Here is a 23,642-nt window from a genome sequence, read left to right on the forward strand (position 1 = left end):
GAGCAGAAAATACATCAAGGTCTATTACACACTGCAAAAATGTGTCAGATAGTGCCATACAGTACTCACATAATGCCATACAGTACTCACATAGTGCCATACAATGCTCACATAGTGCGATACAGTACTCACATAATGCCATAGTGTCACATAATGCCAGTGTCACATAATGCCATACAGTACTCACATAATGCCATACAGTGTCACATAATGCCATACAGTGCTCACATAATGCCATACAGTGTCACATAATGCCATATAGTGTCACATAATTCCATACAGTGTCACATAATGCCAGTGTCACATAATGCTATACAGTACTCACATAGTGCCATACAGTACTCACATAATGCCATACAGTACTCACATAGTGCCATACAGTACTCACATAGTGCCATACAGTACTCACATAATGCCATACAGTACTCACATAGTGCCATACAGTACTCACATAATGCCATACAGTACTCACATAGTGCCATACAGTACTCACATAGTGCCATACAGTACTCACATAATGCCAGTGTCACATAATGCCATACAGTGTCACATAATGCCATAGTGTCACATAGCGCCATACAGTGTCACATAGTGCCATACAGTACTCACATAATGCCATACAGTACTCACATATACAAGTGCAGAAATATATTACACATTCACCACGCAAAAAGTGAGCCTGTGTGCCCCCAAATGCCAGGGCTGAATTTTAGTCCCAGTCCTGCCCTGGTCTATAGCGTATAGTAAAAATTATGATACCCAGCACAGATAAAGCATACGGCTACAGGCTGCAGCCCCCAGCCGTGCGCTCATCTTGGCTGTGTATCAAAATAAGAGGAACCGCATGCACTTTTTTAAACATTATTTAATAAATAATTAAAATAAAATGATGTACGGTTCCCCCAAATTTTAATACTCAGCCAAGATAAAGCCTGACAGCTGGGGGCTGGTATTCTCAGGCTAGGGAGACCCATGGTTAGTAGAATGCCCCCCAACCTAACAATAGCTGCCCAGGATTGTTGCATCTATTGGACCACATGCGGTTTTGATGCATATTTTTTTGCCAGGAGGCATAGATTGGGTGCATGAATATATGGTGTCAAAATTTCATCAACAACTTTGCCTCTCTTGGCCCTAAAATGCAAAAAAAGGGGTTTTTCTGCCAGGAGGTGCAAATTTGGTGCTGAAATCTGGTGTAGACATTTTAGCACCAAATTTGCACCTCCTGGCAGAAAACTGCTCCAAAAAATGTAAATTTGGTGATGAAATTTTCACACCATATTGAAGCACTTAATCTATACCTCCTGGCAAAATCGCATGCGGTATGATATGATAGTGATGCGGTTTTTTTGCCAGTAGGTGTAGATTGCATGAATATGGTATGAACATTTCATCACCAAATCTACATCTCTTGGCAAAAAAACCACTGTTTTAGGCCCCTTTCACACGTCAGGGATTTTGGTACGTTTGTGCTTTTTTTTAAACGTACCAGAATCACTGACATACGCAGACCCATTCTAATGAATGGGTCTGCTCACACATCAGTGATTTTTCACTGCACGTGTCTCTGTGCGGCGTACCCGCGTGTGCGTGATTGGCGCACGGAGACATGTCCATTTTTTTCTGGCATCACTGATGTCCCACGGACCACGCAGTGGTGTGGTCCGTGAAACACGTGCCAGAAAAAAACGTGCTTTTAAAATAATAAACATTTTAACTCACCCGGCGTCCAGCGATGTCCTCTGCAGCCCGTTCTCCCTGCTGCTTCTAAGCCTGCTGATTACTGTCGCGCATATTCATTATGCGCGACACAGCCGACCCGGAAGCAGCTGCTGCAGGGGTCAGCGCCGGCCGGATGCTGCACCGCGGGAGGATTCAGCACCATGGACAGCGGGAGCGGGCGCAGGTGAGTTGATTTTTAAGTGCAATCACGGGCCACGGAGAACGGAGCCCGGATTGCACTTAGACAACCCACGTGTGCCGAGATTCACGGCACACGCAGGGACATGTGCGTGTTTTACACGCCACTGAAAAACGTCTGTGTTTTTCACTGACGTGTGAAACGGGCCTTATGCTGGGAGATGTTGGTCTCACCTAAGGTGAGGTTACTGACTTTACTGAGGTCACCTGAGGTCAAGTTACCTGCGGTCACTGGTGGAGGGCTGTGGGAACCTCCAGCTGTGACTGCAAATAACCTGTGTGACGTCGCCGCTGATCACGCGGCTCATCCATTCTCTGTCGGGAGCTCACAGTTGACAGTCATGCTCTATGGCCGCTCACTGTGACTCTGATGTAGGTGTTTTTTTGTATTTTATTCCAAATAAATTATTTTTTCATTGTTTGTATTTATTTACTTTCACTTTCAGATTAGTGATGGGGTCTCATAGACACTCCACATCACTAATCTAGGGCTTAGTGAAGAGTCGGGTAAAGCGCTGGGCTTGTCGCATCTAATGGAGCGACAATCCCGGGTGACTGCAGGCTGCTATTTTTAGGCTGGACCCGTAGAAGCCTAATTACAGGTGAAACGGCCGTCGTCCCCTGTGAGGAGTCGGCATTCAGGTCTCCTCCCGCTTATGATTATATCCTGCACTGAAACTTTGAAATAAAGAACACCGGACACAGCAACGGTAATTGCAGTCAAATTTTTCCTTCTACATATTAAATGGGACACTTCTTTCTGTGACCAGCACGTTGCTTCCAGATCATATATTCTGCTGGTACTATATGTACATACAAGTGTGTTTGCCATACGGTAATAGAAGCATACAAGTGGTGCAGGACTCACTTTATTCCTTGTACGTCTGGTAACCAGGTCCCACTCGGGAAGAATGATATTGTGGTAGCTGGCATCATTGGTGTGGACTTGGATAGTCACTGATATGGTACGAGCAGCCGGGATGGCTGATGCGGCAGGCACAGCCGATAAGATACAATGCAGCAGCGTCTGATATAGCAGACATGGCTGATGGGTACGATGCAGTAGCGACCGATAAAGCAGACTTTGCTGACATGGTACGATGCAGAAGTAGAAATGTCAGGTACTGAGAACTAGCAACGTATAAACCTCACTGCCCAGTCACCTCCCTTAAGGCGCCCTAAGGGTATGTGCGCACTAGGCGTTTTTTTCACGCTGCGTTTTTATGTGCGTTTTTGTCTAAAAAACGCACCCGCGGCTAAAAAAACGCGGCAAAAACGCATGCGTTTTTGCCGCGATTTGGTGCGTTTTTTGCTGCGTTTTTGCTCACTGCGTTTTTAATCAGTGCACAATGCCATTAAAGATTGTTGATGAAAAAAAAAAAAAAAAAAAGGTCTGATGTCATTTCCTTCTTCAAAATGTTCATTGTATGCAGGAGAGCAGACAGCTGCAGAACTAGTGTATGCAGGAGAGCAGACAGCAGCTGCAGAACTACAAGTCTCAGCATCCTCCATTCACTAGTGTATGCAGGAGAGCAGACAGCAGCTGCAGAACTACAAGTCTCAGCATCCTCCATTCACTAGTGTATGCAGGAGAGCAGACAGCAGCTGCAGAACTACAAGTCTCAGCATCCTCCATTCACTAGTGTATGCAGGAGAGCAGACAGCAGCTGCAGAACTACAAGGCTCAGCATCCTCCATCCAGGACTGTACGCAGTTTTTTGCCCAAAAAGAAAAAAAAAATGACGTGGGCTTCGCCATATTTTTGTATGCTAGCCGGGTACAGCAGGCAGGTACGGGCTGCCCCCAACCCCCAGCTGCCTATTTGTACCCGGCTGGGAACCAAAAATATAGAAAAGCCCTTTTTTTTTAATTATTTCATGAAATAATTAAAAAAAAAAATGACGTGGGCTTCGCCTAATTTTTGAGTCCAGCCGGGTACAACTAGGCAGCTGAGGATTGGAATCCACAGTGCAGGGTGCCCATGCTTTCTGGGCACCCCCACTGCGAATTGCAGTCCGCAGCCACCCCAGAAAATGGCGCTTTCATAGAAGCGCCATCTTCTGGCGCTGTATCCAACTCTTCCAGCTGCCCTGAAGCCGGGTGGCTAGCCGGGTAATAATGGAGTTAGGGCTAGCTGTATATTATCAGCTAGCCCTAAGCCCGAAATTCATGGTGTCACGCCAATATTAGACATGGCCACCATGAATTTCTAGTAATGATAAAAAAAAAACACAACACAGAGAAAAATATTTTTATTAGAAATAAAACACAACACAATTAGTGACTCCATCTTTATTGAAATAAACCCCCCTCCGCAGTAATCCTGGGTCAGGGTCCCGCGCCGTCCAATCCGGATCCAATATCATCTGATCGGTTTGCTGGAAGGCAGAGCGATCAGATGATGTGTCAGGATCAAGTGCCTGAATCACATCACACATCAGCTGATTGTATAAAAGCCGATTATACAATCAGCTGATGCATCGGTGCAAAAAAAAAAAAAATAAATACTCACTTATGTGCTGTGCTGATACCGGCAGCTCCTGGAGCGATCGATTGGACAGGAATCTGATCCTATACGATCGCTGCCGGAGCTGCCGGTAATCAGCTGATGAAGTCCCCTGACGGCAGGATCACTGATAGCCGGCCGGGCGCGAAAAAGCCGGCGACACCGCGATCAGCTGATGCGTCAGGTGACTGCATCAGGTGATCCACCGCCAGGTCCTGCAAGCAAGGTCCTGCCCCGGGGAGACTGCACACAGCCAGAGCGGCGGTACCGGGAGGAGATGGGAGCGGGCATGGCATCGGGACCCTGCAGACAGGTGAGTATACGACATTTTTTTTTTTCTACTGTTCACTTTGTTTTTCGCCGCTGCCTCCACCTCCCGCCCAGACATGGCGCCGCACGGAGCTGACATGCACAGAACGGGAGGTGGACGCAGCGGTGACGGTACCGGGAGGATTCCTGCTTCTGTGTTTACCAACAGAAGGAATCCTCTTCCTGTACACGTCACTGTAGTGCCCACCCCTTGCGTTTATAGCTGCGTTTTTAGTCATAGAAACGCGGCTATATGCGTTTTTCATTGCGTTTTTAACATCTCATTGAATTCAATGAGTGAAAAACGCAGTGGAAAACGCAGAAATAATTGACATGCTGCGTTTTTGTGGTCACCACAAAAACGCAGCTAAAAAAAAACGCTGTGTGAGGACAGCACTTCTGAAAACCCATTGACATTGCTGGGGAAGCAATGTCACTGCGTTTTCAGCACAAAAACGCGGTAAAAAACGCCGCTAAAAACGCGGCAAAAACGCCTAGTGTGCACAAGGCCTAAGAGCACTCACAAGAGGCCTGTGTGGCGTGCGCAGAGCCCAGGTCACGACGGTTGGGACTGGGGATGGAGCATCCACGGCTGAGCGACCGGGAAGGTGAGAGCGTCGGCGTCCCTGACAAAGGAGGGGGACAGGACAGTGCAGGGACGCTGGTAAGGGCATTACATTGATGATATAGGAAGTTGATCGGGGCTTGTTAGCTTTCATTTTGATATAGCAATGATGGTTTGTTTTCATTCTCTCATGCCTTTTTATTATTGCAGAACGTTTTCTATTTAAAGATCAAATGCGCTGCCGCAATGATAGTTTTTTTGCTGGCATAAAATATACGTTCAGTGACAAATGTTTTATTCTTTGATGTTTGTACTGGGTAATGATCGGGAATGAACATTAGTAAAATTGATTATTTGTGCTATCATCACATCATATAAAACAGTTATTCATAGAACATTGCTACATACCTTACAATTTGTATGGATATTTTTACTTGTTCTTACATTTTGAATCTTCATAATTAGATTAATATATTTTTTAAGTCTATTTTGTTAAAAAATAAATCAGTTTTCTTCTTGGCAGATGACTGTACCAGCAGCTCTGAAGGACAACCAATAGCTCCAGATTTTAAAGCAGAAGATTGTAGCATCACACAAGATACAAATGAAGATCATGGCAACATCACAGATGTACAGTCATCACAGACTGTTAAACGAAATAAGAGTCACAGAAGAAGTGTGAAAAATCAAAGCACGCCCACTAAGAAAAAAACATTTTCTTGCTCAGAATATAGGAAATGCTTTGCTCAGAAATCAAATTTTGTTGTAGAGGAGAGATCCCACACTGAAAAGAATCAATTTTCATGTTCAGAATGTGGGAAATGTTTTGCTTATAAATCACTACTTGTTATACATGAGAGATCCCACACTGGAGAGAAACCATTTTCATGTTCAGAATGTGGGAAATGTTTTACTACAAAATCTTATCTTGTTTTACATGAGAGAATTCACACAGGAGAAAAGCCATTTTCTTGCTCAGAATGTGGGAAATGTTTTAAGCAGAAATCTATTCTTCTCAGACATGAGATAATTCACACAGGAGAAAAGCCATTTTCATGTTCAGAATGTGGGAAATGTTTTACTAGGAAATCTGAACTTCTTTCACATGAGAGAATTCACACAGGAGAGAAGCCATTTTCATGTTCAGAATGTGGGAAATGTTTTACTAAAAAATCTTATCTTGTTTTACATGAGAGAATTCACACAGGAGAAAAGCCATTTTCATGTTCAGAATGTGGGAAATGTTTTATTACAAAATCTAAACTTCTTTTACATGAGAGAATTCACACAGGAGAGAAACCATTTTCATGTTCAGAATGTGGGAAATGTTTTACTACAAAATCGTATCTTGTTTTACATGAGAGAATTCACACAGGAGAGAAGACATTTTCATGTTCAGAATGTGGGAAATGTTTTACTACAAAATCGTATCTTGTTTTACATGAGAGAATTCACACAGGAGAGAAGACATTTTCATGCTCAGAATGTGGGAAACGTTTTAATATGAAATGTAATCTTGAAATACATGAGAGAATTCACACAGGAGAGAAACCATTTTCATGTTCAGAATGTGGGAAATGTTTTAATAACAAAGCTAATCTTCTTTCACATGAGAAAATTCACACAGGAGAGAAACCATTTTCATGTTCAGAATGTGGGAAATGTTTTAATAACAAAGCTAGTCTTCTTTCACATGAGAAAATTCACACAGGAGAGAAACCATTTTCATGTTCAGAATGTGGGAAATGTTTTAATAACAAAGCTAGTCTTCTTTCACATGAGAGAATTCACACAGGGGAGAAGCCATTTTCTTGCTCAGAATGTGGGAAATGTTTTAAACATAGACCTAATCGTCTCAGACATGAGATAATTCACACAGGGGAGAAGCCATTTTCATGTTCAGAATGTGGGAAATGTTTTACTAGGAAATCTGAACTTGTTATACATGAAAGAATTCACACTGGAGAGAAACCATTTTCATGTTCAGAATGCGGGAAATGTTTTACTACAAAATCGTATTTTGTTTTACATGAGAGAATTCACACAGGGGAGAAGCCATTTTCATGTTCAGAATGTGGGAAATGTTTTACTAGGAAATCTGAACTTGTTATACATGAAAGAATTCACACTGGAGAGAAACCATTTTCATGTTCAGAATGCGGGAAATGTTTTACTACAAAATCGTATTTTGTTTTACATGAGAGAATTCACACAGGAGAGAAGACATTTTCATGCTCAGAATGTGGGAAACGTTTTAATATGAAATGTAAACTTATTAGACATGAGAGAATTCACACAGGAGAGAAACCATTTTCATGTTCAGAATGTGGGAAACGTTTTATTAACAAATCTAATCTTCTTTCACATGAGAGAATTCACACAGGAGAGAAGACATTTTCATGCTCAGAATGTGGGAAACGTTTTAATATGAAATGTAATCTTATTAGACATGAGAGAATTCACACAGGAGAGAAACTATTTTCATGTTCAGAATGTGGGAAATGTTTTATTAACAAATCTAATCTTCTTTCACATGCGAGAATTCACACTGGAGAAAAGCCATTTTAATGTTCACTATGTGGAAAATATTTTACATAGAAAACAATGCTAGTTAAACATGAGCTTATTCACACAGAAAAGAAGCCATTTTCATGCTCAGAATGAAATAAAAACAAAATAAAAAGGACATTCAGAAGTTAAAGGAATGGAAGGCCTCCCATATGATGAGAGGTTGCAAAAGTTGGATATGTTTAGCTTAGAAAAAAAACCATCTCACAGGAGATCTCATTTATATGTGTAAATACATGTGTGGACTGACACAAATACTAAGGATCAGGGGGCATACACTGCGAGTGGAAGAAAAGTGATTCCAGCAGCTAAATAGGAAAGGGTTCTTTACAGTTAGAGCAGTCAGACTGTGGAATGCCCTACCACAAGAGGTAGTAATGGCAGATACTATAACGGCTTTTAAAAAAGGGCTGGATGATTTCCTCAGTACACATAACATTGTTGGTTATAAATGACTTAGGGACAAAATGTAGAACTTGTGGAGGAAGGTTGAACTAGATGGACCTAGGGCTTTTTTCAAACTATGCAATATGGGAAATGTTTTACGGCAAAATCATCTCTTGTTAGACATCAGAGAAATCACACAGGGGAGAAGCCATTTTCATGTTCTGAATGTGGGAAATGTTTTAATACGAAAACTCAACTTACTGTACATGAGAAAATTCACACAGGAGAGAAGCCATTTTCTTGCTCAGAATGTGGGAAATTGTTTGTTAGGAAATTTGATATTGTTAATCATGAGATACTTTACACAGCAGAGAAGCCATTTTCATGTTTTAAATATGGGAAAGGTTTTATTAGGAAATCACAGCTTGTTAGACATCAGAGAACTCACACTGGGAAGAAGCCACTTTAACCCCTTAGTGACCAAGCAAAATTTTCAAATCTGAATTGTCACTTTTTTTGTGGTAGTGACAATGGAATTTTTCAGAGAAGCAGGAAGCTCATTTGCATATTTCCAGTGCATTCTGGGAAGAGGAGAAGAGTCGCCGTAAGCTGATCGATTGCTGGGACTTGCCGGGTCTCGCTGTTTGAGGACATCGCAAAACCAGGGATTGGAGAAGCAGGAAGCTCATTTGCATATTTCCAGTGCATTCTGGGAAGAGGAGAAGAGTCGCCGTAAGCTGATCGATTGCTGGGACTTGCAGGGTCTCGCTGTTTGCGGACATCGCAAAATCAGGGATTGGAGAAGCAGGAAGCTCATTTGCATATTTCCAGTGCATTCTGGGAAGAGGAGAAGAGTCGCCGTAAGCTGATCGATTGCTGGGACTTTCGCCTGTCATACGCTACATTAGCAATATGGAAGAGAAGAAAATCCACATGGTCACCTGCAACACATGCTACATGTTTACGGATCTGCCGCACAAAAAATCCAACTTCACCTGTCAAAAGTGCAAACTTGTTGCCCTCTTAGAGGAAAAAGTGCAGGGACTGGAAGAAAGAATAGCAACTTTGAAGCTAATTAAAGAACATGAGGACTTCTTGGACGAGGCAGAAGCAACCATTCAGGATATGGAAAGTGAGAAAAGCTTCAGAACACATATAGAGGCTGAAAAGTGGACACATGTGACCAAAAGAAGCCAGCGTATCAAGTGGTCATCACCACCCACACAGCTTAGCAACCAATATGAAGCCCTCATGCTGGAGAACGAAAATGGCACAGCTCAGGATGATACCATATCTACAGGAGAAGACACAGTATCATCAAAAGAATTTACTTTGTCAACAAAAGCAGAAACAAAAGACACTCAAAAACACTCAGGAGCAACAAGCAGTGCGTCCATAAAGAAAAGAAAAGTGGTAGTTATGGGCGACTCACTACTAAGAGGCACGGAGACAATTATCTGCAGGCCGGACATAACCGCACGAGAAGTATGCTCCGTTCCTATTGATACATGTAGGAACAAACGACACGGCAAGAAATGATCTACCAATTATTTGTGAAGACTTTGAAATTCTGGGGAAGAAAATAAAGGAACGGAACGTACAGGTTGTTTTCTCATCAATCCTCCCAGTCGATGGCCATGGTGTCAGAAGATGGAATATGATACTAGAGGTGAACAACTGGCTACGACGATGGTGCAGGCAGCAAGGATTTGGATTCTTGGACCATGGAGTGAATTACCTCTACGATGGACTTCTCGCAAGAGACGGGATACACCTCACAAAACCTGGGAAACACACGTTCGCCAGAAGGCTTGCCACACTCATCAGGAGGGCTTTAAACTAGAAGAGGGGATGGGAGAAAAAACAGCAGACAAGAACATGCAGCAGAAGGACAAACTAATCAAGGATACTAGATGTCGTAAAGAGGACCCAAGACAGGGTACTAAGAAGGAAGCTAAGAAAAGGGGAGCAAAACTTCTTTCCTGCATGCTGACCAATGCAAGAAGCCTGACCAATAAGATGGAAGAACTGGAGCTGGTAATGTATGAGGAAAAATACGACATAGTAGGAATAACTGAGACATGGTTAGATGATAGTTATGACTGGGCGGCTAACCTGCAAGGATATGAATTGTTTAGGAGGGATCGTAAAAAAAGGAAAGGGGGTGGAGTCTGTCTATATATAAAGTCCAGTTTAAAGCCCAGACTAAGAGAAGATATTCAAGAGGGAAATGAAGAGGTGGAGTCTCTATGGGTGGAGATACAAGGAGGGAAAACTAATAAAATCCTCATAGGGGTTTGTTATAAGCCACCAAATATAACATAAACTACTGAAAATGTATTATTGAAACAAATAGACAAAGCAGCAAATCACAATGAGGTGATTATTATGGGGGACTTCAACTACCCCGATATAGACTGGGAAACTGAAACCTGCGTATCTCAGAAAGGAAACCGGTTTCTGTCAGTAACTAAGGATAATTATCTGTCCCAACTTGTGCCGGACCCAACTAGAGGGGCAGCCCTTCTGGACTTAATTTTAAGCAACAGGCCAGATAGAATAACAGACGTACGAGTGGATGGGCACCTCGGGAATAGTGACCACAATAGAATACAATTCCACTTGTCCTTCAGTAAGGTGCCTTGGAGGGGGGTTACAAAAACGCTGAATTTCAGGAAAGCAAAGTTTGATCAGCTTAGAGAAGACCTTCGTCAAATTGATTGGGACAATGTCCTCAAAAATGGGAGAACAGAAAATAAGTGGGAAATTTTTAAATCGGTATTAAACACCCACTGCGAGTGAGCCATACCATACGGAAATAAAAGGGCTAGGAACAGGAGAAAACCAATGTGGCTAAATAAGGATGTAAAAGGGGCAATGAATAATAAGAAAAGGCATTTAAAAAGCTAAAACAAGAAGGCAGCGAAGAAGCATTAAAAATATATAGAGAAAAAAATAAAATGTGTAAAAATCAAATACATTCAGCAAAAGTAGAAACTGAGAGACACATTGCTAAGGAAAGCAAAACAAATCCCAAACTATTCTTTAATTATATAAACAGAAAAAAGATTAAAATTGATGGTGTTGGCCCTTTAAAGAATAATGAGGGTAAAATCATAGAAAGCGATGTGGGAAAAGCAAATGTTTTAAATACTTTTTTCTCAACTGTGTTCACACAGGAAAAGGATATGCTAGGGGAAATGCAGAGTGATCATGTAAATGCACCATTAAGTATGACCTGTCTAACCCAGGAAGAAGTGCAGAACCGACTTAGTAACATTAAAATTGACAAATCACCAGGCCCTGATGTCATTCACCCTCGGGTATTAAGGGAGTTAAGTAATGTGATAGACAGGCCTCTATTCCTTATATTTAAAGACTCTATAGAAACTGGGTCTGTTGCACTGGATTGGCGGCTAGCAAATGTCGTACCAATATTCAAAAAAGGGTGTAAAAGGGAACCTGGAAACTATAGGCCAGTAAGCTTAACATCTGTTGTGGGTAAAATGTTTGAAGGGTTTTTAAGGGATACTATTATGGAATGTCTCAATGTTAATAATTGTTTAACTCCATATCAACATGGATTTATGAAGGATCGCTCCTGTCAAACTAACCTGATCAGCGTCTATGAGGATGTAAGCTCTCACATGGACCGAGGAGAATCATTGGATGTCATTTATCTCGACTTCGGTAAAGCATTTGACACTGTCCCACATAAAAGACTGCTAAGTAAAATGAGAAAGCTTGGGCTCGGGGAAAATGTGTGTAGATGGGTAGGTAGCTGGCTTAGTGGTAGAAAACAAAGAGTGGTTAGTAATGGCGCATACTCAGATTGGGCCAGGGTTACTAGTGGGGTGCCACAGGGGTCTGTATTGGGCCCCCTACTATTTAATATATTTATTAATGATCTGGTGGATGGTTTACAGAGTAAGGCCCATTTCACACGTCAGTGAAAAACACTGACGTTTTTCACTGGTGTGTAAAACACGCACATGTCCCTCTGTGTGCCGTGAATTACGGCACACGTGGGTTGTCTAAGTGCAATCCGGGCTCCGTTCTCCGTGGCCCGTGATTGCACTTAGAAATCAATTCACCTGTGCGCGCTCCCGCTCTCCATGGTGCTGATCGCTCCTGCAGTGCAGCATCCGGCCGGCACTGACCTCCGCAGCAGCTGCTTCCGGGTCGGCTGTGTCGTGCATCATGAATATGCGTGACAGTAATGAGCCAGCTCTGAAGCAGCAGGCAGAACGGGCTGCAGAGAGCGCCGCTGAAGCCGGGTGAGTAAAAATGTTTTTTATTTTAAAAGCACGTTTTTTTTTCTCGCACGTGTTTCACGGACCACACCACTGCGTGGTCCGTGGGACATCAGTGATGCCAGAAAAAAATGGACATGTCTCCGTGCAGCAATCACAGACACGCGTGAACGCTGCACGGAGACATGGTCAGTGAAACATAACTGACGTGTGAGCAGACCTATTCATTATAATGGGTCTGCGTATGTCAGTGATTCTGGTACGTTTAAAAAAAAAGCACAAACGTGCCAGAATCACTGACGTGTGAAACAGGCCTAAAATATCAGTATTTGCAGATGATACAAAACTATGTAAGGTAGTTAACACAAAGGAGGACAGTTTACAACTACAGATGGATTTGAGTAAATTGGAGAATTCGGCTGAAAAATGGCAAATGAGGTTTAACACAGATAAGTGTAAGGTTATGCACATGGGAAGGAGAAACAGATGCTACGATTACTTACTAAATGGGAAACTGCTGGGGAAATCAGACATGGAAAAAGACTTAGGCATCTTAGTCAATAAGAATCTAAATTGGAGTGCCCAGTGTCAGGCAGCAGCCACCAAAGCAAATAGGGTGATGGGATGCATTAGAAGAGGTCTGGGGGCACGAGATGAAAACATCATTCTCCCTCTGTACAAATCACTCGTCAGACCACACTTGGAGTGTTGTGTGCAATTTTGGGCGCCGGTGCTCAAGAAAGACATTACTGAACTTGAAAGGGTTCAGAGGCGGGCTACTAAAATAATAAATGGAGTGGGTGCATTACAATACACGGAAAGGTTATCAAAATTAGGTCTATTTACTCTAGAAAAGAGAAGACTTAGGGGAGACCTAATAAATATGTACAAATATATCAGAGGGCAATATAGAGATCTCTCCCATGATCTGTTTGTACCAAGGACTATGACAAGAACAAGGGGGCATTCTCTTCGATTGGAGGAAAGAAAATTCCTACATCAGCATAGAAGAGGGTTCTTCACGGTAAGAGCAGTGAGGCTCTGGAACTCTCTTCCTGAGGAAGTGGTGATGGCCAACTCACTGAATGAATTTAAGAGAGGAATGGATGCTTTTCTTGATAGCAAAAGTATAGAAGGTTATAAATAGCATAATCTTACAGGTAGATAGAAGAGCGACCAAGATTATTAGAGGAATGGGTGGGCTGCAACACCAAGACAGGTTATTAAACTTGGGGTTATTTAGTTTGGAAAAACAAAGGCTTAGGGGGATCTAATCACAATGTATAAACATATGAGGGGACAGTACAAAGACCTTTCCAAAGATCTCTTTACACCTACCCCTGCGACTGGAACACGGGTGCATCTGCTACGTCTTGAGGAAAGAAGGTTTAATCATAATCACAGATAAGGATTCTTTACTGTACGGGCAGTGAGACTATGGAACTCTCTGCCGCATGGTGTTGTAATGAGTGATTCACTACTAACATTTAAGCAGAGCCTGGACGCCTTTCTTGAAAAATATAATATTACCAGTTATGTATATTAGATTTTATGACAGGGTATTGATCCAGGGAACTAGTCTGATTGCCGGATGTGGAGTCAGGAAGGAATTTTTTCCCCATTGGAGCTTATTTGACACATTGGGGTTTTTTTGCCTTCCTCTGGATCAACATGTTAGGCTACGGGTTGAACTAGATGGACTTAGAGTCTCCCTTCAACCTTAAAACTATGAAACATATCCCAGTCAACTCATAATGGTTTTGTTAAGGTTCGAGGTTCCCCTGGGCCTCGAGCCGATACAGTCCCGTCTTTCCTCCTGCATTGGGGTTGGCCATCTCTGCAGCGCCACCTGTCCGCCGCTTGAGGCGTCTGGCTAAGAGGCGTCAGGTAGCTAGGGTCGTACATCATTCTGAGCCTAAGTGCCAAGTTCGCCCTACCGCGCATGCGCGGGTTCCCGCAGCCTCTGCAGGCACTAGGTGCAGGATTTCCGCTACCACGAATGCGCGTGACGTCATCAATGACGTGGGGGCCGCTGATTGGCGGTCATGGGCATCACTGGTGACGTGGCGGCCACTGATTGGCCATCAGTAACGTCAGTGGTGATGTGGCGGTCGCTGATTGGTCGCCATGACGTCAGCAGTGACGTGGCGGCCGTTGTGTGGCTGCAACCGGCTTCATTTCCACATGGCATTTGGCTTAGGGCAGGGCTTAGGCCATAAAAGACCTGAGGCCATGCCCATTGGCGCGCGAGCGTCATTTGCATTGTGTGTGTAGCTCAGTCAGCAGGCTGAGTTGTGAGAGGCCATTGCACCAAACCGTTCCATAGTCTGCAGTGCCTATGGCAGACTAGTGTGGGTGTTTATGTGCCTGGTGTACTGTGCCCAATTAACGCTAGTGTTAAGGCTTAGTCCCGCTGCATCTGTCTGTGTGGGTGACCGGCAGTAAGCTGTTGGTACCTAGGGGCACGGCAGATAGGTTGGGGCAGTGCCAGCACTAGGCTGGTGCTGTTAGTGGGCCGCCTAAGTAGACACAGCGTAGGGCTGGTAGTGCACCCGGCGGCAACCGGGTTCAGCAAGGCGGTTGCTCCGCAGTGGGAACCGGTTGCTCAGTCAGGATAGCTGTGCTGTAACAGGGCACATCTCGTGTGCTGTGGTGTGAAGCAACACCACTGATTCCTTTTATATATACAGTAGCTGCCTGTGCTGTAACAGGGCATATCTCGTGTGCAGTGGTGTGAAGCTAATACCACCGGTTCCTCATATATACTCGTATATCTCTGTAGTTGTTGTGTCTGTACACCTGTCTCCTAGTGGCTTTGTCATCTGCCCGGAGGATCTCGGGTGGCGATTGGGCTGTCATTAGTATCGTCCCCAAGCGTAACAGGTTTTTTGTATTTTATGTTTGTAATAAATTTAAATTAATATGTTTTGCTTTTATTTATAGAAATTTGACAAAAAAACTTTGAAATATTTAAACTTTGATTATACCCGTAAACCAAGGGGCTATACTGTACAACAAAAATTAAGTAACATTTCCCTTATGTCAACTATGTCAGCATAATGCTTAACTTTATCACAAAGGTTAACAGTTTAGCAGAAAGTTTTCATTATTTTAGGACAATTTACAAAACGTATTCTTTTAGGGACCCGTTCAGTTTTGAAGTGACTTTGAGGGGCCTTTATATTGGAAATTCTCTTGAAGGGATATCATTTTAAAAATAGCACCCCACAAAAGTATACAAAACTGGTTAAAGAATGTTTATTAACCCTTTAGTTGCTTCATAAGAAATAATGTAAAATTGAATGGAATGAAAAATTGTGGGACTATCGTTCTGTGTGTATTTAGGGAGGCCGCGACCGTCTATACATATCACATAGGTAAACTTTTTTTTTTTCGTGGATAACCATACCTTGTCCTCCACCTAAAAACCTGATCCATCACTACGTCTTTTGTTAGCCAAGGGTGACTGTCTACCCTGCGCCTTTTTCAGGTTCTCTCTGATCTCAGACCAGATAATCTTTAACCCTTTTGCACCAGAGACTGTTTTTGTCTTCATGACCCTGCCATTTTTTTTTTCCAATTCTAACCACTGTCACTTTATGTGGTCATAACTTTGGAACGCTTCAATGGTTTGCAGTGATTCTGAGACTGTTTTTAGTAAACATAGATCTAATAATCCGAGTTAGTGGTCAATTTTCTGTGATAGTATTTGTATTATTATGAAAAAAATTAAAAAAAATTGCAATTTTTGAACTTTGAATTTTTATGACCTTAAAGCAGATAGATATATAATAATAATAATAATAATATTTATTAATTTATATAGCGCTATTAATTCCACAGTGCTTTACATACAATGGCAACACTGTCCCCATTGAGGCTCACAATCTAGGTTCCCTATCAGTATATTTTTGGAGTGGAAACCGGAGAACCCGGAGGAAACCCACACAAACAAGGGGAGAACATACAAACTCCTTGCAGATGGTGTCCTTGGTGGGATTTGAACCCAGGACCCCAGCGCTGCAAGACTGCAGTGCCAACCACTGAGCCACCACCAGACTGCAGTGCTAACCACTGAGCCACCGTGACGCCCTTTTCCCACATTTCAGGCTTCAAACATAAAGATAAAAAAAATTAAATTTTATGGTGAAGAATCAACAAGTGGGACACAATTGCGAAGTTGAAAGAAATGTATTGCTTAATTTAAACTTTTGTAAAATATAAAAAACTGAAAAGTAGGGCGTGCAATATTATTCATCCCCTTTAACCCCTTCAGCCCCCGGGCACTTTCCATTTTTGCGTTTTTGTTTTTTGCTCCTTTTCTTCCGAGAGCCGTAACTTTTTTATTATTCCGTCAATCTTGCCATATGAGGGCTTGTTTTTTGCGGGACGAGTTGTACTTTTAAATGAAATCATAGGTTTTACCATATATTGTACTGGAAAACAGCAAAAAAATTCCAAGTGTGGAAAAACTGCAAAAAAAAGTGTGATCACACAATAGTTTTTGGGATGTTTTATTCACAGTGTTCACTATATGATCAAACTGATGTATCTATGTGATGCCTCAGGTCGGTGCGAGTTTGTAGACACCAAAAATGTATAGGTTTAATTGTATCTAAGGGGTTAAAAAAATTCACAAGTTTGTCCAATAAAAGTGGCGCACATTTTGCGCCATTTTCCGAAACACGTAGCGTTCTTATTTTTTGGGATCTATGGCTCAGTGATGGCTTATTTTTTGCGTCTCGAGCTGACGTTTATAATGGTACCATTTTTGCGCAGATGCTACGTTTTGATCGCTTGTTATTGCATTTTGCGTAAAACTTGCGGCGACCAAAAAACGTAATTTTGGCGTTTGGAATTTTTTTGCCACTACGCCGTTTACCAATCAGATTAATTGATTTTATATTTTGATAGATCGGGCATTTCTGAACGCGGCGATACCGAATATATGTATATTTATTTATTTTTTAACCCTTTAATTTTCAATGGGGGGAAAGGGGGGTGATTTGAACTTTTAGGTTTTTTTTTTTTTTAATTTTTTAAAACTTTTTTTTTACTTTTTTTTTTTATTTTACTAGTCCCCCTAGGGGGCTATAGCAATCAGCAATCCGATCACTGATCGCTATCTGCTGATCACAGCAATACAGCTGTAATCAGCAGATTCAGTCACTTTGGTTTTCCCTCTGCTCTCGGCCGAGGGAAAATGAAAGTGAAACATCATAGCAGCAGGCGTCATCACATGACCCTGTGCTATGATGGCAACCACCGATAGTCACGTGATAACACACGTGACTTCCGGTGGGGGCGGCGGTAAGTAACAAACATGGCCGCGCGCATTTAAATCTTGCTGCCAGACTTTGGCACCAAGATTTAAGGGGTTAATGGCCGCGGGTGGAAGCGATTCCACCCGCGGCTAGCAGGCACACATGTCAGCTGTTGAAAACAGCTGATATGTGTGCCGATCCACGCCGCCTGCCCGCGGAAGCTGGCGGGGCTTAACGGGACACGATCCTGGACGGATAGATCCGTACAAGGTCATGAAGGGGTTAAGTTAATACTTTGTAGTGCCACCTTTTGTTGTGATTACAGCTGCAGTCGCTTGGGGTATGTGTCTATCAGTTTTGCACATCGAGAGACTGAAATTCTCGCCCATTCTTCCTTTGCAAAAAGGTCGAGCTGAGTGAGGTTGGATGGAGAGCGTTTGTGAACAGCAGTTTTCAGCTCTTTCCACAGATTCTCGATTGGGTTCAGGTCTGGACTGTGACTTGGCCATTCTAACACCTGGATACGTTTATTTGTGAACCTTTCCATTGCAGATTTTGCTTTATGTTTGGGATCATTGTCTTGTTGGAAGACAAATCTCGGTCCCAGTCTCAGGTCTTTTGCAGACTCCGACAGGTTTTCTTCAACAATGGTCCTGTATTTGGCTCCATCCATCTTCCCATCAATTTTAACAATCTTCCCTGTGCATGCTGAAGAAAACCAGGCCCAAACCATGATGCTGTGCCACCACCATGTTTGACAGTGGGGATGGTGTGTTCAGGGTGATGAGCTGTGTTGCTTTTACACCAACATATCGTTTGGTATTGTGCCCAAAAAGTTCGATTTTGGTTTTATCTGACCAGAGCACCTTCTTTCACATGTTTGGTGTCTCCCAAGTGACTTGTGGCAAACTTTAAACAACACGTTTTATGGATATCTTTGAGAAATGGCTTACTTCTTGCCACTCTTCCATAAAGACCAGATTTGTGCAGTGTATGACTGATTGTTGTCCTATGGACAGACTCTCCCACCTCAGCTGTAGATCTCTGCAGTTCATCCAGAGTGATCATGGGCCCCTTGGTTGCATCTCTGATCAGTCTTCTCCTTGTGTGAGATGACAGTTTGGATGGACGGCCGGGTCTTGGTAGATTTGCAGTGGTATGATATTCCTTCCATTTCAATATGATCATTTGCACAGTGCTCCTTGGGATGTTTAAAGTTGTGGAAATCTTTTTGTAACCAAATCCGGCTTTAAACTTCTCCACAACAGTATCACGGACCTGGCTGTTGTGTTCCTTGGTCTTCATGATGCTCTCTGTGCTTTAAACAGAACATGAGACTATCACAGAGCAGGTGCATTTATACGGAGACTTGATTACACACAGGGGATTATATTTATCATCATCAGTCATTTAGGATCACATTGTGTCCCACTTGTTGATTCTTCACCATAAAATTTTAATTTTTTATCTTTATGTTTGAAGCCTGAAATGTGGGAAAAAGTTGAAAAATTCAAGGGGACCAAACACTTTCGTAAGGCACTGTATGTTTCAAAAGGTGTTAATAAAAGATTATCAGCAATTTGTCTTTTTCCAACAAAATGTACAGAACCGACTTCCGGGAGGCGGAGCTACGAGGTAGCTGCTTTTATCATGAGCTCCTGCAGCAGCCTAGGCCAAAAACGTTATCCAGGCTCATCCTAACATCTCAAGGCTGCGGGGATAAGGCCAGGACAAGGGGCGCACATTGGGCCCGACTCTCCTGATACTCCGGAGGTGATAGGTGTACGCTGCACCACAAAGAAAGGAGTGCTCTGACACCAAGCACCAGGCTGCAGGCTGTGGGCTGTGCTGCACAGAGGAACGCTGCCCATCCTCCCTGCTCCCCCTGCAGCTATGCCACTGCAAACGGAAATCACCCTGGACCTGGTAAGAGAGGGGAGAAAAACCGGGCACTAACATCCAGAAGGAAACAGGGAGGGGGACTGGAAGTGCTTCCAGCGGCAGCCATAGTTTTCATTGAAATCTCACACACTACACCCCCCCCCCCCCATCCCCGTCCCTGCCACAGAAGAAACAGTGAAAGTCTGTAGTTGCAGGAAAGAGCAGAGGGGCTGGAGGTAGCTGACAGGGGGAATGGCTGTGGGGGCAGAGCTGTCTGAGAGAACTGGGGCGGATACCCAAAGTCTTTCTAATCTAAGTTGCATTCAAGCATATAAACCTCTTCTGAACCGCAGCTCCAGCAAACAACCTCTTTCCAGAGCAGCTGGACTACAAAGGGTCATCTTCAAAGTCCACAGACCCTAGTGCCAAAGGACTTTAACCCCTATTAAAAATAAAAGAAGTATTAAAAATAAAGGAGGAGGGGAGTAAAAGTGCAGGGAAGCTTGGACTCGTGCTAGAATCCCCTGGGAGAAAGAACTTCTCATAGCTCTGCAGCCTGACTGACAACCAGGGCTCAGCATACTAACTATCCTTCCTATACAAATGTAAAAACATTTTAAAGTGCAGTCACCCATTTCTGCAAAGAAGCTGCCTGGAGCTCCACACAACATGGACAAATTTGTAGCCATCGAAAAAGCACACAGAATTGGTCCCCCTCGCAGGGATGGAAGTTCCAGACCCCGTCCGGTCATCTTTAGAGTGCTGGACTTTCAAGACAAACAAAAAATCTTGGCGGCTTTCCGGAATGAGAAGCGTCTCTCATACAACAACAATAAACTCTTAATTTTTCAAGACTATTCAGCAATTGTGGCAGCAAAACGTAAAGCATTCAGCCCGGTATGCCGACTATTAGTGGAAAGAGACATTCGATTCAGCCTACAATTTCCAGCGACCCTTCGCTTCACAGTGGAGGGGAAAAATTGGGAGTTCGGGGATCCGGAGAAGGCCTGAACCACCTAAACTTAGGAGCATCACCTTCACCTTCTAACAATGATACTTGACATGGTGACTGTCAAGCATTTGTTTGACGTAATGTTTGAAATTTTACGGTTATTCATTGGTATGTAAATTTAACAAAATACCCCAATTTATTTGGGTACTTCATTGGGATCCTAAACACTCGTGATTGCCACATCTTTCTGGATCTCCTGTGTGCTGCAGGTATGACGCATGGCTACTCTGCTGAATAGGAGTGCTGCTTGACCCCTGGAAAATGTCCTTATCGGGTGTTAGGCTTACTTCAGAAACTTATCACGAGTGTTTAGGATCCCAATGAAGTATGGGAATTTGGCACACTCATGATTATCTGTATCAAAGTCCTCCTGATGAACCCCTTGATTAATTAACCAGGTGGGGAAACACGTCGAGGTGAAGGATTGTTCGGATTGTTGATTATTGCCAGCCAGGCATGCTGCATGTGTCCAAATAAAATAAAGGGAAATGATGGATATCTGGAACTAACAAACCATCTAATTCATCCCCTGAAGAAATTTCTGGAGCTTATTCAAATTCAGAGTGGACATGTGAGATATTCAGGATATGTTCATCAAGAGCTTGAATTTTACTAACATGGACTAACATCTTGTCCGGACTAATAATAACTACAGCTTGGTTGGCTTTAATTAGTTTAGACCAGCGGGTGTAATTATTGCATCTACATCTCTTGGAATATTTGTGAATATCTATATAACAAGAGTGTTGGTCTTCTGATTTTTGGATTTTCTCTGGTATCCACTAGGGATGCAGTATTATCTGGTATTATAAGTGTAGATACCGGTGAATGTCCATATCCTTTGAGGAAGAGTTTCTTTTGTGTGAATATTTTATCTATGGGGGACCTGAGTTATCATTTACTTGATTAATGGTGGAAGCCAATTAAGAATATAACTAATTCTGTCTTTTACTCCCTTTTCTCCTTATATTCATCCACTTTTGGTCTTATTGCATGATTTCATGCGACCAGTGTAATGTATGTTATATCCTCCTGTGGAGTAGGGAGTTGATGGGAAGAGCTCTATGAGGTTTTTGGCTTTCCATTAATTGATATATAAAATTGTAATATCTGTGTAAAGTGGGTAACTTGATGCCTCCATTGATGCTCTTTTGTACTGCGTTTGTGGGTGTTTTTTAATGAATAATCAATAGTTATTTTTTATAAATAAATTGGGGTATTTTGTTAAATTTACTGTTCCAGACCCCAAAGTCAATCTGATTATACCTCTTATTCATTGGTATGTTTATATTGAAGGTGGGAAGCCTTGCTGTTGGGATGGGGGGGTGTTTAATGGGGTGTTGATGGGGGAGGGTGGGAGGAACCTCTGCGTGTGTATCTCCAAAGGTGCCCTTTTGTGGGGGTCTCTACTCACTTGCTGGGATGGGTGGAGCACCTCAAATGAGACAAGATTAGGCTTTGAAAAAATTCCTAAGGCTATGTGCGCACAGTGCGTTTTTCGCGGCGTTTTTGCGCGTTTTTCGGGTGCGTTTTTGGCCTCAAAACTGCAGGACTTTGCTTACCCAGCAAAGTCTATGAGTTTTCATTTTTGCTGTCCGCACACATCTGTTTTTTTTACCTGCGATTTTGAGTTAAAAAAAAAAATGGACATGTCAGTTCTTTCCTGCGTTTTTCTGCATTTTCCCCCCATGCAATGCATTGGAAAAACGCAGCAAAACGCAGAGATCAAAAACGCAGCAAAACGCAGCCAAAAACGCAGCAAAACGCAGCCAAAAGGCACCAAATCGCGGCAAAAACGCATGCGTTTTTTGATGCGTTTTTTTCGACGCAGGTGCGTTTTTGTGCGTTTTTAGCAGCCAAAAACGCACAAAAACGCAGCGTCAAAAAGACGCAGTGTGCTAACCTAGCCTAAGGCAGGTATTGGGTAATGGATAACCAAACAAACTTAGGAGTGTCCATGCTGCAGGAGCTGATATGGTGTTCGTGGAATGTGAACGGGCTCAATTCACCAGTTAAAATGAGAAAAGTTCTTAACTATCTGAATCGCTCAAATTTTCACATCATATTTTTGCAGGAGACACACTGGCTAAAAGGTAACCACCCTTCTCTTCTGAGTAGGAAGTACATCATGTGTGCTGAGGCATCCTTTACCAAGAAACAGAGAGGGGTCTCCATTCTCATCAATAAGAACATCAATCATGAGGTATTAGATGTGATGGAGGACCCTTCTGGGAGAGTACTCTTGGTCAAAATTAACATTGAAGGTACGGTTTACCGATTAGCTAACATATATGCACCTAACACTCCTGACACAAGATTTGACTCCGAACTCCGAACTCCTGGAAAACATAGCAGGGTGGAACACTTCTAATCTGATAATGGGAGGTGATTTTAACGAGGCTTATGACACAGTTCTGGATAGATCGAACCCTGAAAAACCACATCTGGCCACACATAAGGGAGGTATAAAATTATTAATGGACCATCTGGGCTTGGTTGACGTCTGGCGGTTACAGCATCCAGTTGATAAAGACTATTCACATTACTCTCATAATTCTCATGCGAGATTAGATTATATTGGCTGGTGAGTTCATCAGTGTTACCCTCACTTATGTCCTCGAACATCCTAGACATTTATCTATCAGACCATGCACCAGTCACATTCAAATCCAGTTTGGGTGATGCAGTAATTAGAGAGCGGAAATGGAAATTCCCATTGTATCTTTATCAGTCAGAGGACTTTAAGAAGTCTTTACAGACCTTTTGGGACACATACAAAATAGACAACCAGGAACATAGCGAGGACGTTCATCTATTCTGGGCGGCCTCTAAAGCAGTGATAAGGGGGCAAATACTTGCATATGTTAGCTACAGAAAGAAAAAGCTAATGAAGCGTACTCTGGAAGCCCAGAAACATTTAACCCAGACATACGTACAAGGCGATTAAACTTTCTAATACACCCGCGGCAAAACAAAA

The 23,642-nt window shown here is 42.8% G+C and overlaps 2 protein-coding genes across 2 annotated transcripts in view; one reads left to right on the forward strand and one right to left on the reverse strand.

Moving 5' to 3' along the window:
• LOC142245447 (uncharacterized) overlaps positions 1–8,359 on the forward strand; it is a 72,898-nt gene extending 64,539 nt beyond the window's left edge. The window contains exon 3 of the mRNA XM_075318156.1: positions 5,824–8,359. Coding sequence (XP_075174271.1) covers positions 5,824–7,868 — 2,045 coding nt within the window. The 3' untranslated portion in view covers positions 7,869–8,359. The remainder of the gene's footprint in view (positions 1–5,823) is intronic.
• LOC142245472 (uncharacterized) overlaps positions 1–23,642 on the reverse strand; it is a 361,830-nt gene that overhangs the window by 304,365 nt on the left and 33,823 nt on the right.

This window comes from Anomaloglossus baeobatrachus, chromosome 7 (assembly GCF_048569485.1).
Source record: "Anomaloglossus baeobatrachus isolate aAnoBae1 chromosome 7, aAnoBae1.hap1, whole genome shotgun sequence".
Lineage (NCBI taxonomy): Eukaryota > Metazoa > Chordata > Amphibia > Anura > Aromobatidae > Anomaloglossus > Anomaloglossus baeobatrachus.